This window comes from Plecotus auritus (genome assembly GCF_963455305.1).
Source record: "Plecotus auritus genome assembly, chromosome: 2".
Lineage (NCBI taxonomy): Eukaryota > Metazoa > Chordata > Mammalia > Chiroptera > Vespertilionidae > Plecotus > Plecotus auritus.
The window spans coordinates 28,114,921-28,137,565 of record NC_137771.1 but is presented as its reverse complement, the minus strand read 5'-3'; the positions used below and the strand labels follow the sequence as shown (position 1 = coordinate 28,137,565).

The 22,645-nt window shown below is 41.8% G+C and overlaps 2 protein-coding genes across 5 annotated transcripts in view; one reads left to right on the top strand and one right to left on the bottom strand.

Moving 5' to 3' along the window:
- Positions 1-22,645, bottom strand: part of TESK2 (testis associated actin remodelling kinase 2) — a 148,188-nt gene that overhangs the window by 38,966 nt on the left and 86,577 nt on the right. For all 4 annotated transcript variants that reach the window (XM_080654460.1, XM_080654458.1, XM_080654459.1 and 1 more), the window contains one exon: positions 10,156-10,204. In XM_080654460.1, coding sequence (XP_080510586.1) covers positions 10,156-10,204 — 49 coding nt within the window. The remainder of the gene's footprint in view (positions 1-10,155; positions 10,205-22,645) is intronic.
- LOC308240974 (dolichol-phosphate mannosyltransferase subunit 3-like) lies at positions 6,430-6,702 on the top strand (the record flags this gene model as incomplete). Its single annotated transcript, XM_080654477.1, has 1 exon — positions 6,430-6,702. The coding sequence occupies one exon, from the start codon at positions 6,430-6,432 to the stop codon at positions 6,700-6,702; it is 273 nt and encodes a 90-aa protein (XP_080510603.1).

The following is a 22,645-nucleotide window of genomic DNA, read 5'->3' as shown; positions in this document are numbered from 1 at the left end:
TTCCACTGGGGCTAATTCAGCTTTTTTTTTTTCTTTTTCTTTTTTTAATATATATTTTATTGATTTTTTACAGAGAGGAAGGAAGAGGGATAGAGAGTTAGAAACATCGATGAGAGAGAAACATCGATCAGCTGCCTCTTGCACACCTCCTATTGGGGATGTGCCCGCAACCAAGTTACGTGCCCTTGACCGGAATCGAACCTGGGACCTTTCAGTCCGCAGGCTGACGCTCTATCCACTGAGTCAAACCGGTTTTGGCTAATTCAGCTTTCTTAAAACTAGGTCTACACTAAAAACAATCAACTATAAAACATCTTACACTTATATAGTTGAGCCTTGGGAGTCGACCCCTCTGTGCAGTAGAAAATCCATATATAACTTTTGACTCCCCCAAAACTTAACTACTAGTAGCCTACTGTTAATGATAAGCCTTACAGATAACACACTGTCAATTAACATATATTTTGTATGTAATATATATTACATACTGTATTCTTACAATAAAATAAGCTACAGAAAGTAAAATGTTATTTAAAAATCAAAAGGAAAAGAAAAGAAATTTTATAGATTTTACTGAAAAGAATTCTGGGGGAGGGGGAAGAAAAAATTATATGTATAAGTGGACTCACAGTTCAAGTCATGATATTCAAGGGTCAACTGTACCATCGGCACAACCATACAGTGCATTATTACAGGTCCTGTGTGATTTTGTAGTTCAGGAATTCAGAAGACTGAACTTCATTAGAAAACCTGGGATTCGACATAACTTGGCAAGTGGGAAGGTGAAGAGAAGTAAGACCATTCTAGGTCCTGGAAAGCACATCTAGGGCCAGCATATATAGAAGACAGCAAAAAGACCCACCTAACTAAAGGGAGGGATTCATATTCTGAAATCAGATTAGAGAGTCTAGAATGCTAAACAGAAGTTTTTAAACAGAAGCATACATTATCAAAGTATGTCTAATGAAGATTATCTAAGTAGTAGCATATCAAAATGAAGCAAAGAAAGACTAGAGACAGGAAAACAAAATACAGAGCCACAAAGTGTTTGCAGGAATTCAGCCATGGAATAAAATTGTGACATGAATGGAGAGAAAAAATAACCAGAAAGACATTAAAGAGAAAATATTAGGGTAGGATTGGGAACTGATTGAATTCAAGAGAGGAGGAAAAAAGTAAAAACTAACATATCTTTTTATTTGGCTGAGCAAGGATTCTAACAATAGCAAATGGTAAGATTGAAAAGGGTGACCTAATGGAGCTAAGTTGTATTTTAAATAGTGGAAAACAGCTCTAGCCAGTTTGGCTCAGTGGATAGAGTGTCAGCCTGCAGACTAAAGGGTCCCAGGGTCAATTCCGGTCAAGAGCACACGCACAGGTTGCATGCTCAATCCCCAGTAGGGGGCGTGCAGGAGCAAGCCGATCACTGATTCTCTCTCATCATTGATGTTTCTATCTCTCTCTCCCTCTCCTTTCCTCCCTGAAATCAATAAAAATGTATTTAAAGAAAAATAGTTTCTAAGGAAGGGCATAGTAAGAATTTTTTTGTTATCCCAGTCACTAAACACTGAGTTCATGAATAAAAATGGTCTTTAAGATGTACAGTCTAATAATTCACCTTCCCTTGAATCAAAGCTGACCAATAAAACGCAGCTTAAGTGACATTATGGAACTTCCAAAGCTAGGTCATAAGAAGTCTTGCTCTTGCTGCTTCCACTTGGGTGGCTTGTACCTCTCATTAGTCACCATAAAAAGTCCAACACTATCCTGAGATCACCAAGCTGTGGGGAGCTCAAGCCATGAGGAGATGACTTTAAGAATGAGACACCATGTAGTGAAAGAGAGGCCCACAGTCAGAGAAAGACAAATACCATATGATCTCATTTATGTGTGGAATCTAATGAACAAAATAAACAGATGAACAAAATAGAAACAGAGGCATGGACACAGGGAACAGACTGACAGCTGTCAGAGGGGAGGGGTTGGAGAACTGGACAAAAGAAGATGAAGGGATTAAGTAAAAGAACACACACACACACACACACACACGCGCGCGCGCGCGCACACACACTAATAAAAGAATAAGATGCAAATTGACCATACATTTGTGATGCCTACCAGCCAATCAGGAGTGAGTATGCAAATTAACCCAACAAAGATGGTGGGTTAATTTGCATACACAGGCGCTGAGCGGCCGGGGGCAGGGCGGGATGCAGGTGTTCCGCACCGCCCCAACCACTCCAGGCCTCTGGGCAGCGTGGGAAGGCGGAAAGGCAGCTCCGGCCAGAGCGAAGGCGGTGCTGGCAGCCAGGGGAAGGAAGGCCCATTCTTGCATGAATCTTTGTGCATTGGGCCTCTAGTATATATATAACACATAGACACAGACAACGGTGTGGTGACAGTCAGAAGGAAAGAGGGTTGGGGGATAGGTGGAGGTGGGCAAAGAGAGGCAAAATGGGGACAGGCTTTGCTTGGAGCAATGGGCGTGCGATGCAGTGTGCAGGTGGTGTTTTATTGAATTGTACACTTGAAATCTGTAACCCAATAAATTCAACTAAAAAGAAAGAAAGGGAGGGGCTCAGGAGCACCATGGCACCAGACATGTGAATAAAGTAGCCATCTTAGAAATGGGTCCACCAGCTCAGACCCCCATTCCCGCCGTCCCCCCCACTCCCCCTGCCCCGGCTGACACATGAGGAACAGAAATTCAGCAAAGCCCTTCCAAATTCCTGACCTACAAAATCACAAGCAAAATAAAATGGTTGTTTTACGCCACCGTTTTACGGTAGTTTGTTATGCAGTAGTAGATTGGGGAACAATCTTCTTTATCCCGGTAAGCCCAGAGCCTAGCAGAGCACCTAGCCTACAGCAGATTTACTTAAAGTGGCATGGTATGTATAAAGTGAATCTTTCTTCCCTTGTAGATGCTAATTCACATCTTTGTCATTTCCCCTACCCTCACCATTCTGTTAGGAAGTCCTAAATCACAGAGGCAATCATTGTTAGTACTTTTAGTGTGGCCTCCCCAAATCCACCCCTTGCTTAAAAGATAGGTATGGCTATCTGCCAAAGTTAACCCAAGGCAGGCACCAGACGATTTCACATCTGCTTCAGGGTAAATAAGGCCAGGAGAATACTCTGTACTGGGTCACACAGAATTAAGAAAAGAAGCAGGCACAAGTAATGGCAATATCACAGCACATCAAGTAACTGGAATCGGGGTCTGGCTGCTCAGTTTTATAAATAATGCATAAGTTTGGTCACTGAATCCACAGAGTTTCCTTTCATTGTAAGCTCTCTGATTATATAAGGCTTCTTACAGGTCTGACAAAAAACAACTCAGAAACAATATGTATCAACTATCCTATATAATAAGAGAGGAATATGCTAATTATCTTTTATGTGAGGCATAACGAACAACCACGTAAGGACCAGATCACAAATCTGCAGGAGGGTGGGGCAGCGATGGCGAAAAACTACAGGAGGGGGCAGGGCAGCAAGCTTTGGGAGGGGGGTGGAGGAGGGGGAATAGCTACAGGAGGGCGGGGCAGCAGGTGGAGAGCTACAGGAGGACGGCAGAGAGCTACTGGCGCACGAATTTGTGCTCAGGGCTACTAGTTCTTTAATAAAGGAAGAAGGTGTATAACGGGAGTGGAAATAGTGAGTAAGAAGAGGATGGGGGCTATATGAATAAAAAATTATCTGTAGTCGCCTTGCAGGGCTGATCCATTCCCTCATGAGCTAAAAGCATTTCTTTCTGTACCAAATATCTGCCAGACTGAGGAGACATTGCTGTAAAGAGACTACATCACCTCACTTGGTCAAGCAATTGTTGTGTTTATATCTTAGTGGTTCTCAGTGCCACAGTGGGGGAAAACAATAGTTTCTCCATGGCAGAAAAAGCAAGAGAGACCTCCAAAATCCTACCTGCCAAGCAATGTTACTTGGGACCCCTACCCCACAACCGTATACCCTACTCATCCTCCAAATTCCCTGTCTTCTAGGCACTGAGAGGTTCTGCACAAAGAGGTTTCCCAAACTGATTACGAAGATATTTCCCTCTCTGGGTCTTTAAGATTAAAAAAGAAAAGCATTATGAAATGACACATAATCTGCCCAGAAGTACCTTTCTCTTCTTTCTTTCTTTGACCCGCACCCTCCATCTTGTATATGGATGAGAAAAATTATAACATGTAAATTGGTGGCAGCTACTTTTTTAATTATGAATGACAGTCAACCTTGGGATGAAGCTGACAATGTAAAGATGGAGCAGAGACAGAAAGAAGTGGGGTCTCTGGATAGCATCTACTTAGCTGCTGAATCAAACCAACCTTAACCTAATAAGCTGCTGAAATTCCAGTTATATGAGCCTTCTTTTTTATGTCCATTTAACTATTTTCTGTTACTTGCACCCAAATACATTATAATATACCCAATAGCCAGAGAATATCTTTTCCAAATAACCCAACATGTATATCAAATTAGTAAGACTCATATACACATTCTACACATTCAAGAACCCATGCTCAGTTAGCAATGTGGGGAATACATAAATGCATGAAGGACAGCATGTTGCAATGGAAAGAGTATAGCCTTTGAAGTCAGATGAACCTGGATCCAAATCCTACTTAGGGGAACTTACTTAATTTCTCTAAGTCTTAGTTTTCTCACCTATAAAATGGAGGAAATTGGACTACAGAATTTTGATACTTATGCTAATATACAAAAGCACCAAATACAGCACTTAACCACAGTGGTGTTTAATAACTGGTAGTTATGTTTTTTAAAAAAGAAAGTTTATTTTAAAAAGAGAAAGCTTTTATCCTCAAGTAGGGTAGAAAGGACAAATAATTATGATTTAATAATTGGGATATTTATAGGGTATGTAAGATTGCAACAATTATTCCAATTCTTCACCCCTTACTAAATCCATGCCCTTTGACATGTAACTTTTCCCTCAATGTGGACTCAGGCATGTGACTTGCTTTGTCCAATGGGATGTTGGCCAAGCAAATTTGAACATGAGCAGAATCATGAAAAGCACTTGTGCAAATGGGCTGACATACTTTTGCTATTCTGGTTTCACCTTAAAATGAACACACCCAGGCTAGCCTACTAGTCCCAGAAGTAAATATGAGAAACAGCTGGAGCAAAGTTGCCCCAGTAAAGCCCAGCCTAGAGCAGACCACCACGGACCCACTGATACATGAGTGAGTCCAACAGACTGCCCAACTGGGCCCAGCTCAACTCAGCTAAATCCTGCAGACTTATGAGAAATAAAAGTTTATTGCTGTATGCATTTGAGTTTTGTGGTTGGATATTATATAGCAATAGCTAACTGAAATACAGTGTTATATTTTCTGTCTTTAAAAAACAAAGATTTCAGCCCTGGCTGGGTAGCTAAGTTGGTTAGAGTGTCGTCCCAATATGCCAAGGTTGCAGGTTCAATCTCTGGTCAGGGCACACACAAGAAGCAACCAATAAATGCATAAATAAGTGGAACAACAAATCAATGTTTCGCTCTCTCAAAAAAATAAATAAATAAAATAGGTTTGAGGTAGTGGTTAAATCAGCCGTGGGCAAACTACGGCCCGCGGGCCGGATCCGGCTGTTCTATCCGGTTCTCTTGCTCTCCCCTCCGCTCCTTTACTTTGAATTTATATTAGTTCACACAAACACTCCATCCATGCTTTTGTTCCAGCCCTCCGGTCCAGTTTAAGAACCCATTGTGGCCCTCGAGTCAAAAAGTTTGCCCACCCCTGCGTTAAATCATAAGCAACAAAATAATTTTTAAAAATAAAAACCAAAGACTTGCACTTCCTTGATATGCATGAAAGACAAGTTCTTCTGAGTTAAAGACATACTTAAGGAGCATTCCTATTCAACACAATATGAATTCTTTTTTTTTTTTCATATGGGTAACCAACTTCTCGGCACCCTTTTATTAATCTTCACCAAAGGATATTTTTCCATTGATTTTTAGAGAGAGTAGAAGGAAGTGGGGGAGACAGAGAGAAACATCGATGTGAGAGAGACACATCAATTGGTTGCCTCCCACACACTCCCAACCAGAGCCTGCAACCAAGGTAAAGGCCAATGACGGGAATTGAACCCACAACCCTTCAATCTGCGGGCAGACACTTTATCCACTGAGCAAACCAGCTAGGGCATGAATTCTTAATTCAATTGGTGTACAGGAAGCAACCAATAGGTGTTTCTCACATCGATGTCTTCCTCTCTCTCTCATTTCCTCTCTCTCTCTAAAATCAATTTTAAAAACATTTTTAAAAGATTTGTGGAAATGATTCAAGCCCAGAAGAGTCCAGATCACTACTGGATGTGAGAAATGTTCTTCCTAATATCACTACTTCACAGACATTAATAAAAGCTATGCTTGTCGGAACTGGGAAGAGCCGGCCAAGAGCGACCATGACGAAGTTAGCACAGTGGCTCTGGGCACCGGCACTCTTGGGCTCCGCCTGGGCGGCCCTGACCTTGGGAGCCCTGGATTTGCCTTCTTCCTGCCGGGAGGGTCTGTGGCCACTGCCCACCTACTTGCTGGTGTCCAATGGCTGCTTTGCCCTGGCCACTGTGGGTTATTGCGTGGCCACTTTTCACGACTGCGAGGACGCTGCCCGCGAGCTGCAGAGCCAGATCCAGGAGGCCAGAGCCGACTTATCCCGCAGGGGGATGCGCTTCTGACACTCCTTGAACTCCTTTTACAACCCGACAGGCCCTCCCTCCCATCCCCCATTAAAGAGCAAGTTTACTTTCTGTTTAGTATGGAGAATGGGAATGGGGGATTATGTGTGTACCAAGTGAGAGGCAGACAAGCCGTCTTAACTGAGGTCATCCAAGCTTTTACCTTTGCATTCTGCTGGTGTTCCTCCTTTTTGCTCCAAAGGAGGCAAAGACCCCTTCTCAAGATCTCTCAGGATGGAAATTTTTACTTTTCTGGTCCTTTTAACCCTGTCAGGAAGTACTTCTTGAAGTCTAACTTACATTCTTCTTCATAACATCCAAGCTCTGTCTTTTTTAAGGCCTTCTTAGGTCTTTTCTAGGTTGCTCTGGTTCTTTTATTTATTATTATTTTTTTCCCTCACACATGCTCTGGTTCTTTTAGATACCTTTTCTGAGCTAAGCCTACCAGCCCAAGAATAACTCAATCAGACAGTACACCTCTACCCTTCACCAAACCCGACAGGTTGAGAATCACTGCATAGAGAATGAGCCTTGATGGACAGGGATAGGGAACAGTTTATTTTAAGGCACACTCTAAAGATTTCACCACAACCCCCAAATTAAAAAATATAATCTCTAAAAAATAAGTGCTTCATCTCCCAGGTCCCACCCACTCTTCTAAGTAAAGCTCTTTCTTTGGTCAAAAAAAAAAAAAAAAAAAAGCTATGCTTGTCTACTGTAATTATTGACAAACTATTCCAAGAGAAATAAGGAATGGTACTCACATTACTGTGGAAAGCAGACATAGTACCAATCAGAAAATATTTACTAAATGTCATCCAAGTTCCAAGTGCTGTGCTAGATGTTATTAGTAATTTATTTTTATGATTCTAGTGAAACCAAGAGCTGTGCTGCCAAGCCAAAATTATAAGGCAATTTAATGTAAGAGTCCAGAGACCTATGCCATGATGACCTTTGTTGATCCCCTCCCGAAAATATCCAAGGCCATTTGGATATTTGGACTTTATGACCATCAGTCTATTAATATCATAATAAAAAGTATTAATATCATAAGCTATGACAGTATCTCATCAATGATACTAGAAAAACACACTCTTTCACAAAATACCCATTGCATGGCCCTAACCGGTTTGGCTCAGTGGATAGAGCGTCGGCCTGTGGACTCAAGGGTCCCAGGTTTGATTCGCCAAGGGCATGTACCTTGGTTGCGGGCACATCCCCAGTAGGGGGTGTGCAGGAGGCAGCTGATTGATGTTTCTCTCTCATCAATGTTTCTAACTCTCTCTCTCCCTTCCTCTCTGTAAAAAATCAACAAAATATATTTTAAAAAAAATAACCATTGCATGTTGTATATGGCTATAAACAAACTAAAAAGCAACAGAAAACATTATTTAAGTGCAACATGGCCAAGGGAATGTTGTATTAAAGTCATTAATTTCTACCATTCCCATTAGAGTCCACTTCTAAATTTGCGACATGATCACAAATATTAAAGTATGTCAGCAAAACCAATATACAATTCCTTCCAATGAACTCACATTTCAGAGAACAATGATATAAGTAGGGAATAATAAATACTTTTACAATTATTAGTGTCAGAGCTCTGGCGGATAGAAGGCTTGAAAGGAGAGAGTTGTCTTTGAAGAATTTATAGACTCACTTCTGAGAAAAGAAATACACAGAAAATGTTTCTTGATCTGGGATGCTGGTTATGGGTGTGTTCATTTATAACAATTTAGTAAGCTGTACACTTTTCATATGTGTGTTTTATCTGTTATGCTTTATTTCAATAAAAGATTAAAAAATTTTTAAGACATTATCAACAGCATGGATCTAAGTATCAAATTAAAAATATTGACATTTTGAGTTCAAGAAGGACTAGTCACTGTTATTAATAAAAGCTTTAATAGTTAAAATGCATTTAGCAATTACTATATGCCAGGCACTGTGCTAAATAAACATTTTACATTTCTTCCTCACAACACCCCTGTGAGATCGTCATCATCTTATCAGCGGCAGCATTTGCCACAATTAATATTCTATTTTCCTTGAAACTCCTTCTTCCTTTCCATTCCAGGTTTTCTTCCTACCTCACTAGCCACGCCTTAAACTGCCCTTCTCCCAGACTTTTAAAATTGAAATACTCTAGGGCTTAGCTACTGGTCCTCTTCTCTATCTAGACTCCCTGAGGCAGGTACTATTATTATTATTTCCAGATGAAAACATTGAGGCACAGTGAGATTCAAACCTAGATAAACAAAGACTTCAGAATCCATGCTCTTTTTTTTTTTTTAAATATATATCTCTATTGACTTCAGAGAGGAAGGGAGAGGGAGAGAGAGATAGAAACATCAGTGATGAGAGAGAATCACTGACTGGCTGCCTCCTGCACACCCCATACTGGGGATCAAGCCCACAACCCAGGCATGTGCCCTGACCAGGAATCGAACCATGACCTCCTGGTTCATAGGTCAATGCTTAACCACTGAGCCATGCGGGCCAGGCCAGAGCCCATGCTCTTAACCACCTCACTATTCCACCTTATTCGGCCTTCTATATAAAAGGTAGCACATAGCTACACACATTCCACATTCTGGTGCCCTCAGTAAGAAAAGAGACACAGAGAGAAGCACATGGGACCCTCCTTCATAAGACGAATACCAGGCACCAAGCCAGCAGGATACCAATACCCTTGCAAATTCTCTTAAACAATTTTCTTTCCTAAGTTTCTTCACTTTGTATTTTGGTACTTACTTCTCAAGAAGGAATGTGAAAATATTCTAGAACAGATTCTAAAATCTAGATGTTCATTACAATAATCTGGGGAGTTTTTAATACATATGGGCCTTATGCAAACCTATTAAACCTAGAAGATTCTAGAAATCTGTGTTTCTAAGAAGCACCCAAGCAAATTCTGAAGCTAATAACTCAGTACCTGAATTGGGAAGCCTTTGCTCTAGAGAGGATTCTCTGGTCCTCAGAGGCTCAGTAATCACTATTACACATGTATCTGCCTTGAAGAGGCAGAAAATGAAATGAGAACGGAGGTGTAAACTGATTCCAAGGAGTAATATGACCAACCAGGAAACTACAGCAGTGACAGTGGTATCAGGACACCAAACATTTCTGGGTAGCCTGGGAATTTGTTGCAGGCAGCAAGAACCAATTTAATATTTGAGCCCTCATAGTGTCAGAGTATTTATCAAGTATTTTGAGGATATCCAAGAGTATTAAGAGATATGGCCATTGTCCCCAGGCAACAGAAGAAAGCATTGTTAACCCTGCCATTGTAAAGAAAGCATTGTTAACCTTGCCATTATTAACACTGCATGAACATAAATGCACACACATTTTGCTTACTTATGCAAGTAACAATCACTATGGAACCATAAATTGCTGAAACTAAGCAAAGAAGTCAGTCACCTTCAACATGTTTATTGAAGTCTGTCTTACCTCTGTAAGTGCATGCAATTGTCCTTGATGTACACATACACCCATGAACCTATAAAACAAAAGTGTTTTTTTAAACAAACAAAAAGGACATAAACATAACTGCCATATAGAGAATCTAGTTTAGTTATATGCTTTAGAAACAAGCTAATACCTGTGAAGTCTCCTGGGCTTCTATACAGCCCTATAGCTTCTCAAATTTTAATACCAGGCTAGTAAAAAAGTTTACATGAAACTTCTGGTTGTGTTAAGACCTAGTGGTAAAATGCAATGGTGCAAGAGGGAGGGGGTAAGCCTTAAAAATAGCATGGTATAATGAAAAAAAGTACCAAAATGGATGTAAAAAAACTTGGATGCTGATTTCAGCTCTGCCACTATCTAACTACACATTCACCCCACCACCACCAAAAAAAGTCACTAACCCTAATCCTATTTTGGGCTCAGTTTCCTCATCTAGAAAGTAAGCAGATTAGACTACCCAATCTGAAGGTCTGTATTTTACAAACAAACTGGGAGAGTGGGGGAAAGGGTAGCCCACATTTTCTGAATGACAAAGAAATAACTTCCTTAACATAAAAAAACTCTTCCAAATATGTAATAAAAAAGAACCTAATTTTTTTAAAAAAAGTAAATAGTATGTACATAATTCACAGAAAAATAAGTGTAAATGACTAATAAAAATATCAAAACATGCTCAAATTTACCCATAATTAAAGAAACATACATTAAAACAAGGAGATACTGCTTTTCTCGATATACTGCTTTTCAAATCTATCAAATGAACAAAGATTAAAATTCATAATGTAAAACAACCAAGATTACTCTACCCAGCAAAGCTATCATTCAGAATTGAAGGGCAGATAAAGAGCTTCACAGATAAGAAAAAGCTGAAGGAGTTCATCACCACCAAACCAGTATTATATGAAATGCTGAAAGGTATTCTTAAAGAAGAGGAAGAAGAAAAAAGTAAAGATAAAAATTATGAACAACAAATACATATCTATCAACAAGCGAACCTAAAAATCAAGTGAATTAAAAACCTGAGGAGCAGAATAATCTGGTGAATATAATAGAATCAGGGGCATAGAAAGGGAGTGGACTGATAATTCTCAGGGGGAAAGGGGTATGGGGGGTTCATGAAGAGAATGGACAAAAATCATACACCTATGGATGAGGACAGTGGGGGGGAGGTAAGGGCAGAAGGTGGGGTGGGAAAGGGGTGGAGGGGAGCTATGGGGGGAAAAAGGAGAAATAATTGTAATAATCTGAATAAAGATTTATTTTAAAAAAAATTCATAATGTAAAGAAGGTGAGAAAACATGAACAGAAAACACTGTTGAGTATTTGGCACAATTTTTCAAATGGTAATTGATCATATCCAGCAAAAATTTTAATTGCTCCAACTATCTCATTTCTAGTAATTTATCTTATCATTATACTGCTTGAGTGAGCAAAAATACATGTAAAAGGACATCTACTTCATCAGTACATATGAATCTAAAACCCTCCAATAAGAAACTGGTTAAATATTTGTGGTATATCCCTAGATTGAAAAACTATATAGCCACTAAAAAGAATGAAGTAGACCCTTATGCACTGATATGGGAAGATATCTAAAACATACTGTTAAATGAAAACACTGAGCTATAAATCCCATTTGTGTAAAAATGTTTGCATATTGTCTGACTGGTGTGGCTTAGTGGCTGAGTGTCGACTCATGAACCAGGAGGTCACAGTTCAATTCCCAGTCAGGGAACATGCTGGGGTTGTGGGCTCAATCCCCAATTGGAGGCGTATAGGCAGCCAATGGATGCTTCTCTTTCATCAATGTTTCTCTCTCCCTCTCTCTGAAATCAATAAAAACACATTTTTTAAAAGTTTGCATATTAACTTAAAATGTCTAGAAACAGTAATAAGTGGTACTGAGGGAGTACAAAGTGACTTTATTTTTTAGTGTACACACATGTTATAATTGAAGTTTTTTTCAGCCAACAGGTTATACTTATATATTAAAATAATTTTAAAAAATTTATTGATTTTAGAGAGAAAGAGAGAGAAACATCGATCTGTTGTTCCACTTATTTGTGCCCTGACCAGGGACTGAACCTGCAACCTTGGCATTTGGGATGACGCTCTAACCAACTGAGCTACCCAGCCAGAGCCTAATTTAATTTTTAAATAAAAACTATAAACCAATGATTATGACTGATGATCATAAAATGGGAGAAGTAAAAAATAAATAAATAAAACGTAAAGTGGGAGAAGTCAAATGTCATAAAGCCTGTGACAATCGGGTTTGGGTTGCCAAGAATGAAGTCTCACTAATAATACCCACAAGCCTCAAATAAGTTCTAGTTTAGAAGAACAAAGAAAAGGGAAGAGGACTATCTATAAGTGAAAGTGTTGGCACAGCAGTGACAGTGCTGCTGGAAAGGACCATAAAAGTTCCAGGAAGGCAAAGTCCAGGTCATATTCTTCTCTGTGATCACAGCACCTAATAGCACCTAGCAAATAGTATGTACATCAGTAAACAATTGTTGAGTGTAAAGGACTGAGTGAGAAAGAATGCCTAGTTGGATATAATATAACAGCGGGGTTTGGGGTTGTTTTTTTTTTTTAAGTATATTTTTATTGATTTTAGAGAGGAAGGGAGAGGGAGAGATAGAAACATCAATGATGAAAGAGAATCATTGATCGGCTGCCTCCTGCACGCCTCCTACTGGGGATCAAGCCCACAACCCAGGCATGTGCCCTTGACCGGAATAGAACCTGAAACCCTTCAGTCCGCAGGCTGACATTCTATCCATAGAGCCAAACCAGTTAGGGCACCAGACATGCTGCTTCAACCAAAATTAACATATGTGGAAATTTCAGAGTTTCTCTAGGAGGTGATTTCTGGACCACTGTTTTTATCTTTTCTTTCTTTCCTTTCTTTTAAAACCCTCACCTATTGATAAGTTTTTTATTGATTATAGAAAGTGAGGAAGGGAGAAAGAGAGAGAGAAACATCAATGTGAGAGAGAAACATCAATCGTGGCCTCCCTCAGGCATCCCAACCAGGGATTGAACCTGCAACCTAGGTATGTGTCCTAACGGGGAATCGAACCTGCAACCTCCTGTTTTATGGGACGATGCTCCAACCAACTGAGCCATCCAGCCAAAGCTGACCACTGGTTTTTTCTAAGTGCATCCAGAGACTTGGTGGGAACTTGAGAAAAGAAGAACCTGAGGAAAGATCCTAGGCAGTACTGAAAATAGAATGCAGATTCCAATAACTAGCTGAGAAACTCATCTCTGGCATGGAAAGAAATGGAAAGCAAAACAGAATGGTTAAAGGGCTCTGAAGTTAGAGGGTAAGGGTTCAAATCTCACCTCCACCCTTTATTGACAAGTATTAGTTTCCCTCTCTATGAAATCTAAATATATAAAAGGCTAATATGCTAAGTGTCTGTCCAAGTAATGACGTCAGGTAGCAACACCCGGCTTCCTCTCCCTAGTGACTAGCCTCCTTGCAGTTTATTCAGCCCAGGAACACAACTTGCTTTATAGCCAGGTAGAAACATTTTACACTTTAACCAAATGTCTGTGAAGTGTTTTCCCGTGCCTCATCTCATTTGATCCTCACAGAAGTCCTGGAGTAGGTAGATAGGAGACTCGGTGGAATTCTATTTTCCTTTCATTGGCCAGAAAACAGAGATTTAGAAAGCTTAGAAACTTGACCTGACTGAAAAGAAGAAATGGTGGACCTTGAAAATGACTTCAGGTTTTCTCACTGCACAGAATATAGTCAAACACTGCTACAGTTAAATATTTTACCCTATGTTTCCCCAGCATGATCTACAATAATAATCTGCTTTGTGTGATATTTACTGCTGTGTTTGTTGACAATTACCTGAAAGAGAAGTTAGGGTGCTTCACTGGGCTGGAAAAAGTTTAGGCTACATCAAAAAGCAGGTCTAATTAAGCAAGTTTATCCTATTTAATAAAAGAGTAATATGCAAATTAACCACCACTCCGATACACCCACAAGCCCACACCCACCAGCCAATAAGGAGCAAGTATGCAAATTAACCCAACCAAAATAGCTGCAGCCACGGAGCGAGCAGGAGGCTTAAGTTGCCCCCATCGATGGAGGAAGCCAAGCTTCTGCAGCCCTGACCTGCCTTGGCCTGCATGCAAGGCTACAAAGTTTCAATTATAGAAGATAAATAAATCCCAGATACCAGGGCCTCCGCTTGGGTCACCGGGGAGCGTGGCCAGCCTGCAAACCACCACAGGCCCCTCGCCCAGGCCACCCCACGCCCCAAGGGAACCCCCACACTGATCCGGGATACCCTTCAGGGCAAACCAGCTGGCCCCCACCCGTGCACCAGCCTCTATCCTAATAAAAGAGTAATATGCAAATTGACCATCACTCCAACACACAAGATGGCTGCCCCCATGTGGTCAGAGATGGCTGCCCCCATGTGGACACAAGATGGCACCACAAGATAGTCAGCAGGGGAGGGCATTTGGGAGGGACCAGGCCTGCAAGGGAGGGCAGTTGGGGGCGATCAAGCCTGCAGGCGAGGGCAGTTAGGGGTGACCAGGCCGCAGAGGAGGGAAGTTGGAGGCAACCAGACCTGTAGGGAAGGGCAGTTGGGGGGGACCAGGCCTGAAGGGGAGGGCAGTTAAGGGCAAACAGGCTAGCAGGGGAGCAGTTAGGCATCAATAAGGCTGCCAGGGGAGTGGTTTAGGGGGTGATCAGGCTGGCAGCAGAAGCAGTTAGGGGCAATCAGGAAGGCAGGCAGGCGAGCAGTTGGGAGCCAGCAGTCCTGGATTGTGAGAGGGATGTCCGACTGCCCGTTTAGGCCCGATCCCTCGAGGGGTCCCAGATTGGAGAGGGTGCAGGCTGGCTGAGGGGACACACACCCCGTGCACGAATTTCATGCACCGGGCCTCTAGTATATATATAAAAGGCTAAGTTGACTCATACATGCTCGATACATATAAAGCTGTAGCTGGTGCCAATTGCATGCATGTGTTTTGATCTGTCATTGTCGATCGTGAATTTGGTCGACACTTCCATTATAGAGAAAGGGCGAATAGCGATATTAAAATATTTCTCCTAATTAATTTCCTTTCAATGTACACGAATTCATGCACCGGGCCACTATTAGGATAATAACCCACATCACTTTTTTGTACCTTTCCTTATTGCAGAAGATTCAGAGTTTTATTTATCTCTGCATTTTAGTACCTAGTATAGCATCTGGCACACAGTAAGCAAACTCTCAGTAAAGATTTGTTGAATGGCATGAATGTTTTTATGACTGGAAACTTTAGTTCAAGCTCCTCCCTGAGCCGGGAGATTTTACTCACTTACTGAAGATCATTCTTCCAGAATCAGCTAAACAATCTCCTGGATGTCCTCAGCATTAATCTTCCCTCTTCTCTCTCTCTTTTCTCTCCTTTTCTCTCCACTCTCCCCCTCCTCACAGTACTACTAGCACTTTCACCCCCCTCTGAAAGATTGCTCATTAACATAAGCAAAGTGATCCAGGGTCTGGAATCAGACTGCTTGGATTTGAATCCTGCTCTGCTACTTACTGATGACCTCTCTATATTTCAGTTTCTTCACATGCAAAGTGGAAATATTAATGTTAACTAACCTATATGGTTACTGTGAAGATGAAATGAGGTAACTTGGGCTTCTGTAACATAATAAGCACTAGAAAAATGTTAGCTATTCCTCTTCCTCTTTTAACATTTCTGACTCCTCCAAATGGTAATATAGAAAGATTTTTACCAAGTACAGATCTCATCTCATCTGTTTATATATGTTTTGCCTGAAACACAATGCTTTGCACATGAGGCCTAAACAACCATTTATTGAATGGAAAAAAAACAATAACCATCAAGTTAGCTTCACGGTGTAAACTCATTTTATAAGAAAAAAACACTTAGAGGCAGGTACAAGGCTGGAAAGCCAAGAGGTATTTATTTTATTAAGTAAATTATTTATATAGAAGCCAGGCAGTAGGATTCTACTTGCAAAACAATGGCTACACTCTAAAATAATGGGACTCCTAGAAGCTGAAAAGACCTGGCTTCAGTGTGATACACCTGCTTCCTTCCCCCAAACCCACAGTCATTATGACCACATCACCCACAGAGGCATCACAGATAGCACATTCAGAGAGGCACTGGCTTCATGCAACAGTTTTCTGTCTGCTTTCTTCCACTCCCCCTACTCACATCACCACATCACAGTGGTTGTAGCACAACTCTACTTCTATGAGAAGCTTTTCTGCCTGACCTCCTCAACCTCATTTCTTTTCCATCACCACCACATGCAAAAAGGTGTCACAGAGCTGGCAAGCTGCAGCAGGCATTAGCTTTATATGGAAGAGGAGCTTAATCATTCCAGTTGCTATAAACAGAATATATTTTAAAGGGAAATATTACTCAATCTTAACAGGGAAGTGATATATGCCTAGAAAAGCACTTCATATTAACAATAAGTTTTCACTAAAATTGTTATTGCCTAATTATATCAAACTCTTAAGGTGTGGATAAAACCTCAAATCATTCTGGTTTAAGACAAGACCTAAAAAATTACATCCTGAGTGATTCTTATTCCTGACTAACCCCCCCCCGCCCCCCCTCAAATCATGTCAGTTAGAATTACTTAGCGCAAGAAGGAAGCACTTTCTTAATGCTTATGTTTGAGAAGGAGTGATTATTCAACTTTATAAGTTTTAGTTTCATATTACACACACAATCATATTGAGAAGTAGGAGAGTTGCTTTGTTTTTTAGCTCAATATCTCATAAATTTAATGTGGAAACGAATCACCTAGCAATCATGTAAATTGCAGACTCTGATTCTATTGGGGGGGTGGGGTCTGAGAGTCTGAATTCCTAACAAGCTCCTAGGTGATGCCGATGTTGTTGGGTACATGGACCATCCATTGAGTAGCAAGGCTCAGTCTGTACAAAAGATAGCTGATCTCTAAAGTTAGCAATACCACGACAGGAAACTCCCAACTCTGATACTATTAGTAAATTCAACTTTGACCTGAAACTTAATTTGTCTCAGTCTTTCCTATAGCATGATTTACCATTTCCCATAGTGTCATTACCATGCTTTCCCACATCTTCGCCTTTTCTCAGGCCATTCCCACTAGCTAGAATGCCCCTACCCCCTCATTTTCACACAGAATCTACCCATCCTCAAAACCCGGTTCAAATACATCCTTTCCCACAGAACAAATTTAGCTCCCTTCTGAACTATAACATGCTTCTGAACCATCAAGACACTCCATGTACACCATTCTCCCATAGCATCATCATTTCCTACCTCTGATTATGTTAATGATTATAATGATTATGGTAACAACAATCTCTTAAAGAGCACTTCCTATGCAAGCATTATTCTAAGCAGTTTACATTATATTCATTTAATCCTCACAATAACCCAGTGAATAGTACTTTTATTATCACACTCATATTGATAAAGAAACTGAGGCTCAGCCTGGCTGGGTAGCTCAGCTGGTTGGAACATCATCCTGATACACCAAGGTTCCAGGTTCGATCCCCAGTCAGGACACATATAAGAATCAACCAATGAATGCATAAATGAGTGAAATAACAAATCGATGTTTATCTTTCTCTTCCTTCCCCTCTCAAACCTAAACAGTGGGTTCTAGTGTCTGTGCTCTTAATCATAGTTATATAAGGGATATAAAAATGAACAAGACACAATCCCTTTTCTTAAGAAGCTACTGGTTACTCAAAAACTTTTTGTGGCAGCTCACAGCTCCTGATCAAAGTCCAAATTCCTTAGCATGTTATTCAAGAGTCTGAATGATCTGACTCAAGCCTCTCTTCCTTATCTTCTATTACATCCACCTGCATTCTCTATGGTTTGGTTATATAATCTGCCACTCCTAAGTATGTTCTGAATTCCATATTGTTGCTAGAATGAGTCCGTTTGGAATTCCTTTTTTCAAAGTTATACCAATCCTTAAAAACTCAGTTCAAGAATATCTCCAAATAATAACAACAACAGCACCAAACAATTATATAGCATTGAGTAAGCCTGGCACCAGCATATATTAAGTCATTTAAATCTTAAAATGGCCCTTTGAGGATAGTTAGAATAATTCCTATCTCAGAGACATAATTTCAAATATTTCCCTAATCTTCCTAACTAAAATTAGTCTTTCTCTTCCCTCTACACACATATCACTCCATATAAACCTCTGCTGTAACACTTATGAGGCCTGCCTTCTACATCAAGTTTTATCTATGTTTGTTTCTTCCACTAAATTAAAGGGTTCTTGAGGACAGAGATGTTATTATGTGTGGAAGAAAATGTCTATTTTTTTTTTTTTTTTTTTTTTTACTAAACTGCTCCCCTTTTCCTTCTAAAGTATACTACATTTCCTTGAAGTACACTACGTGTCTATTAACTATTGGTTAAGACCATAACACTGAGCTCTGGCCAGTGGTATAGGGGCAGAGGTGATTATGTCATTCCTAGGCCTGTCCCATAAAAACCCTCAACACTATTCTCCACACTTTATTTTTTCATCTGCCAGCAGATGCAGAAGATCCAGCAGAGAAATCTAAGGCCCTGTCCTTGGTAGTAAAAAAAAACAAAACAAAACAAAAAAAACTCCTCTTTCCCCACCACCCAACATGGATTGGACTGGAACATGGAAACAAGCTTTTAAGCCAACAAGATTTTAAGTTGTTTACTACAGTAGTTAGCCCACCTGGATTAAATACACCATGTAGTTTTGTGTCTCTATTTATACCTAAAACACTGCCTTGTTCATAGTTAGTGCCTAGTAAATATTTATTGAATTCAATTAAAAATTAAAATTCTTACTCCAGGGCAGGACCTTCCCTAGGCCCTCTTGCTAGCCAATAGTCTCCAAAATGGGAAATGAGCCAGGTTATCCATTTAAGTATGGGACAAAATTAGAATTTTTACTTATATTATCCTATATAATAAAAGGCCAGCCACCATAAGCATAACGACTGGAACGACCAGAGACCAGAACCACCACGGCCCCTCACGGCCCCTCACCAGGGTGGCCCCGCCCCCAAGCAAGCGGTTAGGGCAACTAGGCAGGCAGGCAGAGTGGTTAGGGGCAATCAGGCAAGCAGACCAGCGGTTAGGGGCGATCAGGTAGGCAGATGGCCCCTGCAGGGCTGGCCCCGCACCCCAGCATGCAGTTAGGGGTGATCAGGTAGGCAGGCAAGTAGTTAGGGGCGATCAGGTAGGCAGACAGCCCCTCGCAGGGCTGGCTCCAGCCCCCAGCAAGCAGTTAGGGGTGATCAGGAAGGTAGGCAAATGGTTAGGGGTGATCAGGTAGGCAGGTGAGCAGTTAGGGGCGATCAGGTAGGAAGATGGCCCCTCGTAGGGCTGACCCCGCCCCCCAGCCAAGAAAAAGGGAGGCCCAGGCCACTGTTGGCAACTCTGAGGCAGGTGTGTGGAAGACCAGCAATCGCCCCGCAGAGGCAGGCCACCGGTGGTAGGGGGGTTGCGGGGGAAGCGCTACACAGATGGCAAGCAGTGGCAGCAGCGGGGTGGGGTCAGCTGCCTGCAGCCGGGGGAAGGAAAGCCCCGATAGGCCCTGATCTCAGGCCAGGCCTAGGGACCCTACCCGAGGGGTCCCAGATTATGAGAGGGTACAGGCTGGGCTGAGGGACCTCTAGTTTTTATATAAAAATTTTCGTGCATGGGGCCTCTAGTTTTTATATAAAAAAGAAATTGAGTTTCACTAATATTTAATATGGATTAATAGTAACACATGGGGATGTGCTAAAAAATGTTTTCCTAATGGGACACTATGGTAGGGAGAAGATGTCCAAAGATGCCCATATCCTAATCCCCAGAACTTGTGAATATGTTATGTTATATTGCAAGGGGAATGAATTAAAATTGCAGATGGAGCCCTAACCGGTTTGGCTCAGTGGATAGAGCGTCGGCCTGCGGACTCAAGGGTCCCAGGTTGGATTCCGGTCAAGGGCATGTACCTTAGTTGCGGGTACATACCCAGTGGGGGGTTTGCAGGAAGCAGCTGATCGATGTTTCTCTCTCATCGATGTTTCTGACTCTCTATCCCTCTCCCTTCCTCTCTGTAAAAAATCAATAAAATATATTTTTAAAAAATTGCAGATGGAATTAAGGCTGCTAATCAGCTGACTTTATTTTTTTTCCTTTTTATTGAATTTATTGCGGTGACACTGGTTAATAAAGTTATATAGATTTCAGGTGCACAATCCTATAACACATCATCTATACACTGTATTGTATGTTCACCACCCTAAGTCCAGTCTCCATCCATCACCATTTATCCCTCCTATACCTTCCTACTCCTTCCCTCAACCCCCATAATCCCCACACTGTTGTCCATGCCATGTTTTTTTCTTTTTTGCTCAATCCCTTCCCCCTCCCCCATAGTCCCCACCTCTGAAAGCTGTCAGCCTGCTCACTGGCTATAAGTCTGTCTCTATTTTGCTTGTTAGTTCATTTGTTCATTAGATTCCACATATGAGTGAAATCATATGGTACTTGTCTTTGTCTCACTGGCATACTTCACTTAGCATAATGCTCTCCAGGTCCACTATGCTGTTGCGAAAGGTAAGATTTCCTTTTTGTATGGCCGAATAGTATTCCATTGTGTAAATGTACCACAGCATTTTTATCCACTCATCTACTGATGAATACTTGGACTGCTTCTACATCTTGGCTATCTATAATAATAAAAGTGTAATATGCAAATCAACTAAACAGCCTAACAGCAGAACAACCGTCCAGATGATCATGCTATGACACGCACCAGCACCAGGCCAGCCAAGGTGGATGCAATACAATTGGTCAGAGGGCCCCACCATCACCCCACAATCGCACCGCAGAAGGAGGCTCAGGCCACTGGCCAGTGGGGCGATAAATCAGGGGGGCTCCGTGATCACCCCAAAGAGGGAGGCCCAGGCCACCAACCAGCAGGCTGCGGCGGGTGGGCGGGGCCTCCCTCTGTGGGGCAATTGATCGCAGAGCCCTAGCCGGGTGGGTGGGGCCTACCTCTTTGGGGCGATCAACTGCAGGGTTCCCGGACAGCGAGAGGGTGCAAGCTGGGCTGAAGGACACCCCCGCCAACCGAGTACACGAATTTCGTGCACCAGACCTCTAGTTTATATATATAAAAGCCTAAGCGACTGAACAACTGGTCGACTAGTTGCTATGATACACAGTGACCACCAGGGGGCAGAAGCTCAATGCAGGAGCTGCCCCCCTGGTGGTCAGTGAGCTCCCACAGCCAACCTCCCATGGTTGGCTGGCGAACTTCCCACGGTCCCTCCCCGCAGCCAGCCAACCTGCCACAGTCCCTCCCCCTGGCTGGCCAACCTCTCGCAGTCCCTCCCTGTCGGCCAACCTCCTACTATCCCTCCCCACAGCCAGACAACCTCCCAGAGTCCCTCCCCCTGGCCAGTCAACCTACTGTGGTCCCTCCCCCCGGCTGGCCAACCTCCCATGGTCTTTCCCCCCAGCCAGTCAGCCCCCCCAACCAGCCCCCATCGCTGGCCTGGCCGAGGGACCCACCCCACCTGTGCACGGATTCATGCACTGGGCCTCTAGTTGTAAATAATGCTGCAATGAACATAGGGTACATATAGTCTTTCAATTTAATGCTTCAGGTTTCTTCTGATAAATTCCTAGAAGTAGAATCACTAGATCATAAGACAGTTCTATCTTTAATTTTTTGAGATAACTCTATACTGCTTTTCACAGTGGCTGTACCAGTCTGCATTCTCATCAATAGAGCATGAGGGTTCCCTTTTCTCAACATCCTCACCAACACTTGTTTGTTGATTTATTGATGATAACCATTCTGACAGGTGTGAGGTGATATCTCATTGTGATTTTAATTTGCATTTCTAATGATTAGTGATATTGAACATCTTTTCATATGTCTATTGGCCATCTGTATGTCTTTTTTGGAGAGGTGCCTATTCAGGTCCTTTGCCCATTTTTTAATTGGATTGTTTGGGGAAGGTTTTGTGTGGTTTTTTTTGGTGTGTGTGTGTTCTTGTTTGTTTGTGTTGGTGTTCAGCTGACTTTAAAATAGGGAGATTATCCTGGATTATCAAGGTGGATACAATGTAATCAAATGGTCCTCAAATGTGAAAGAGAGAGAAAGGCAGAAGAGTTAATGTCAGAGAGATACAATGCAAAAAAGACTGAATTAGTCACTATTGGCTTTGAAAATGGAAGAGGGCTACAAGCCAAGGAATGCAAGCAGCACCAGAAGCTGAAGAAAAGTTAATAGATTTTCCCCCTAGAGCAGCCGTGGGCAAACTACAGCCCGCGGGCCGGATCCGGCCCGTTCGGCTGTTCTATCCGGCCCTCGGAGCCGAAAGAGCGGAGGGTTCTCTTGCTCTCCCCTCCGCTCCTTTACTTTGAATTTATATTAGTTCACACAAACACTCCATCCATG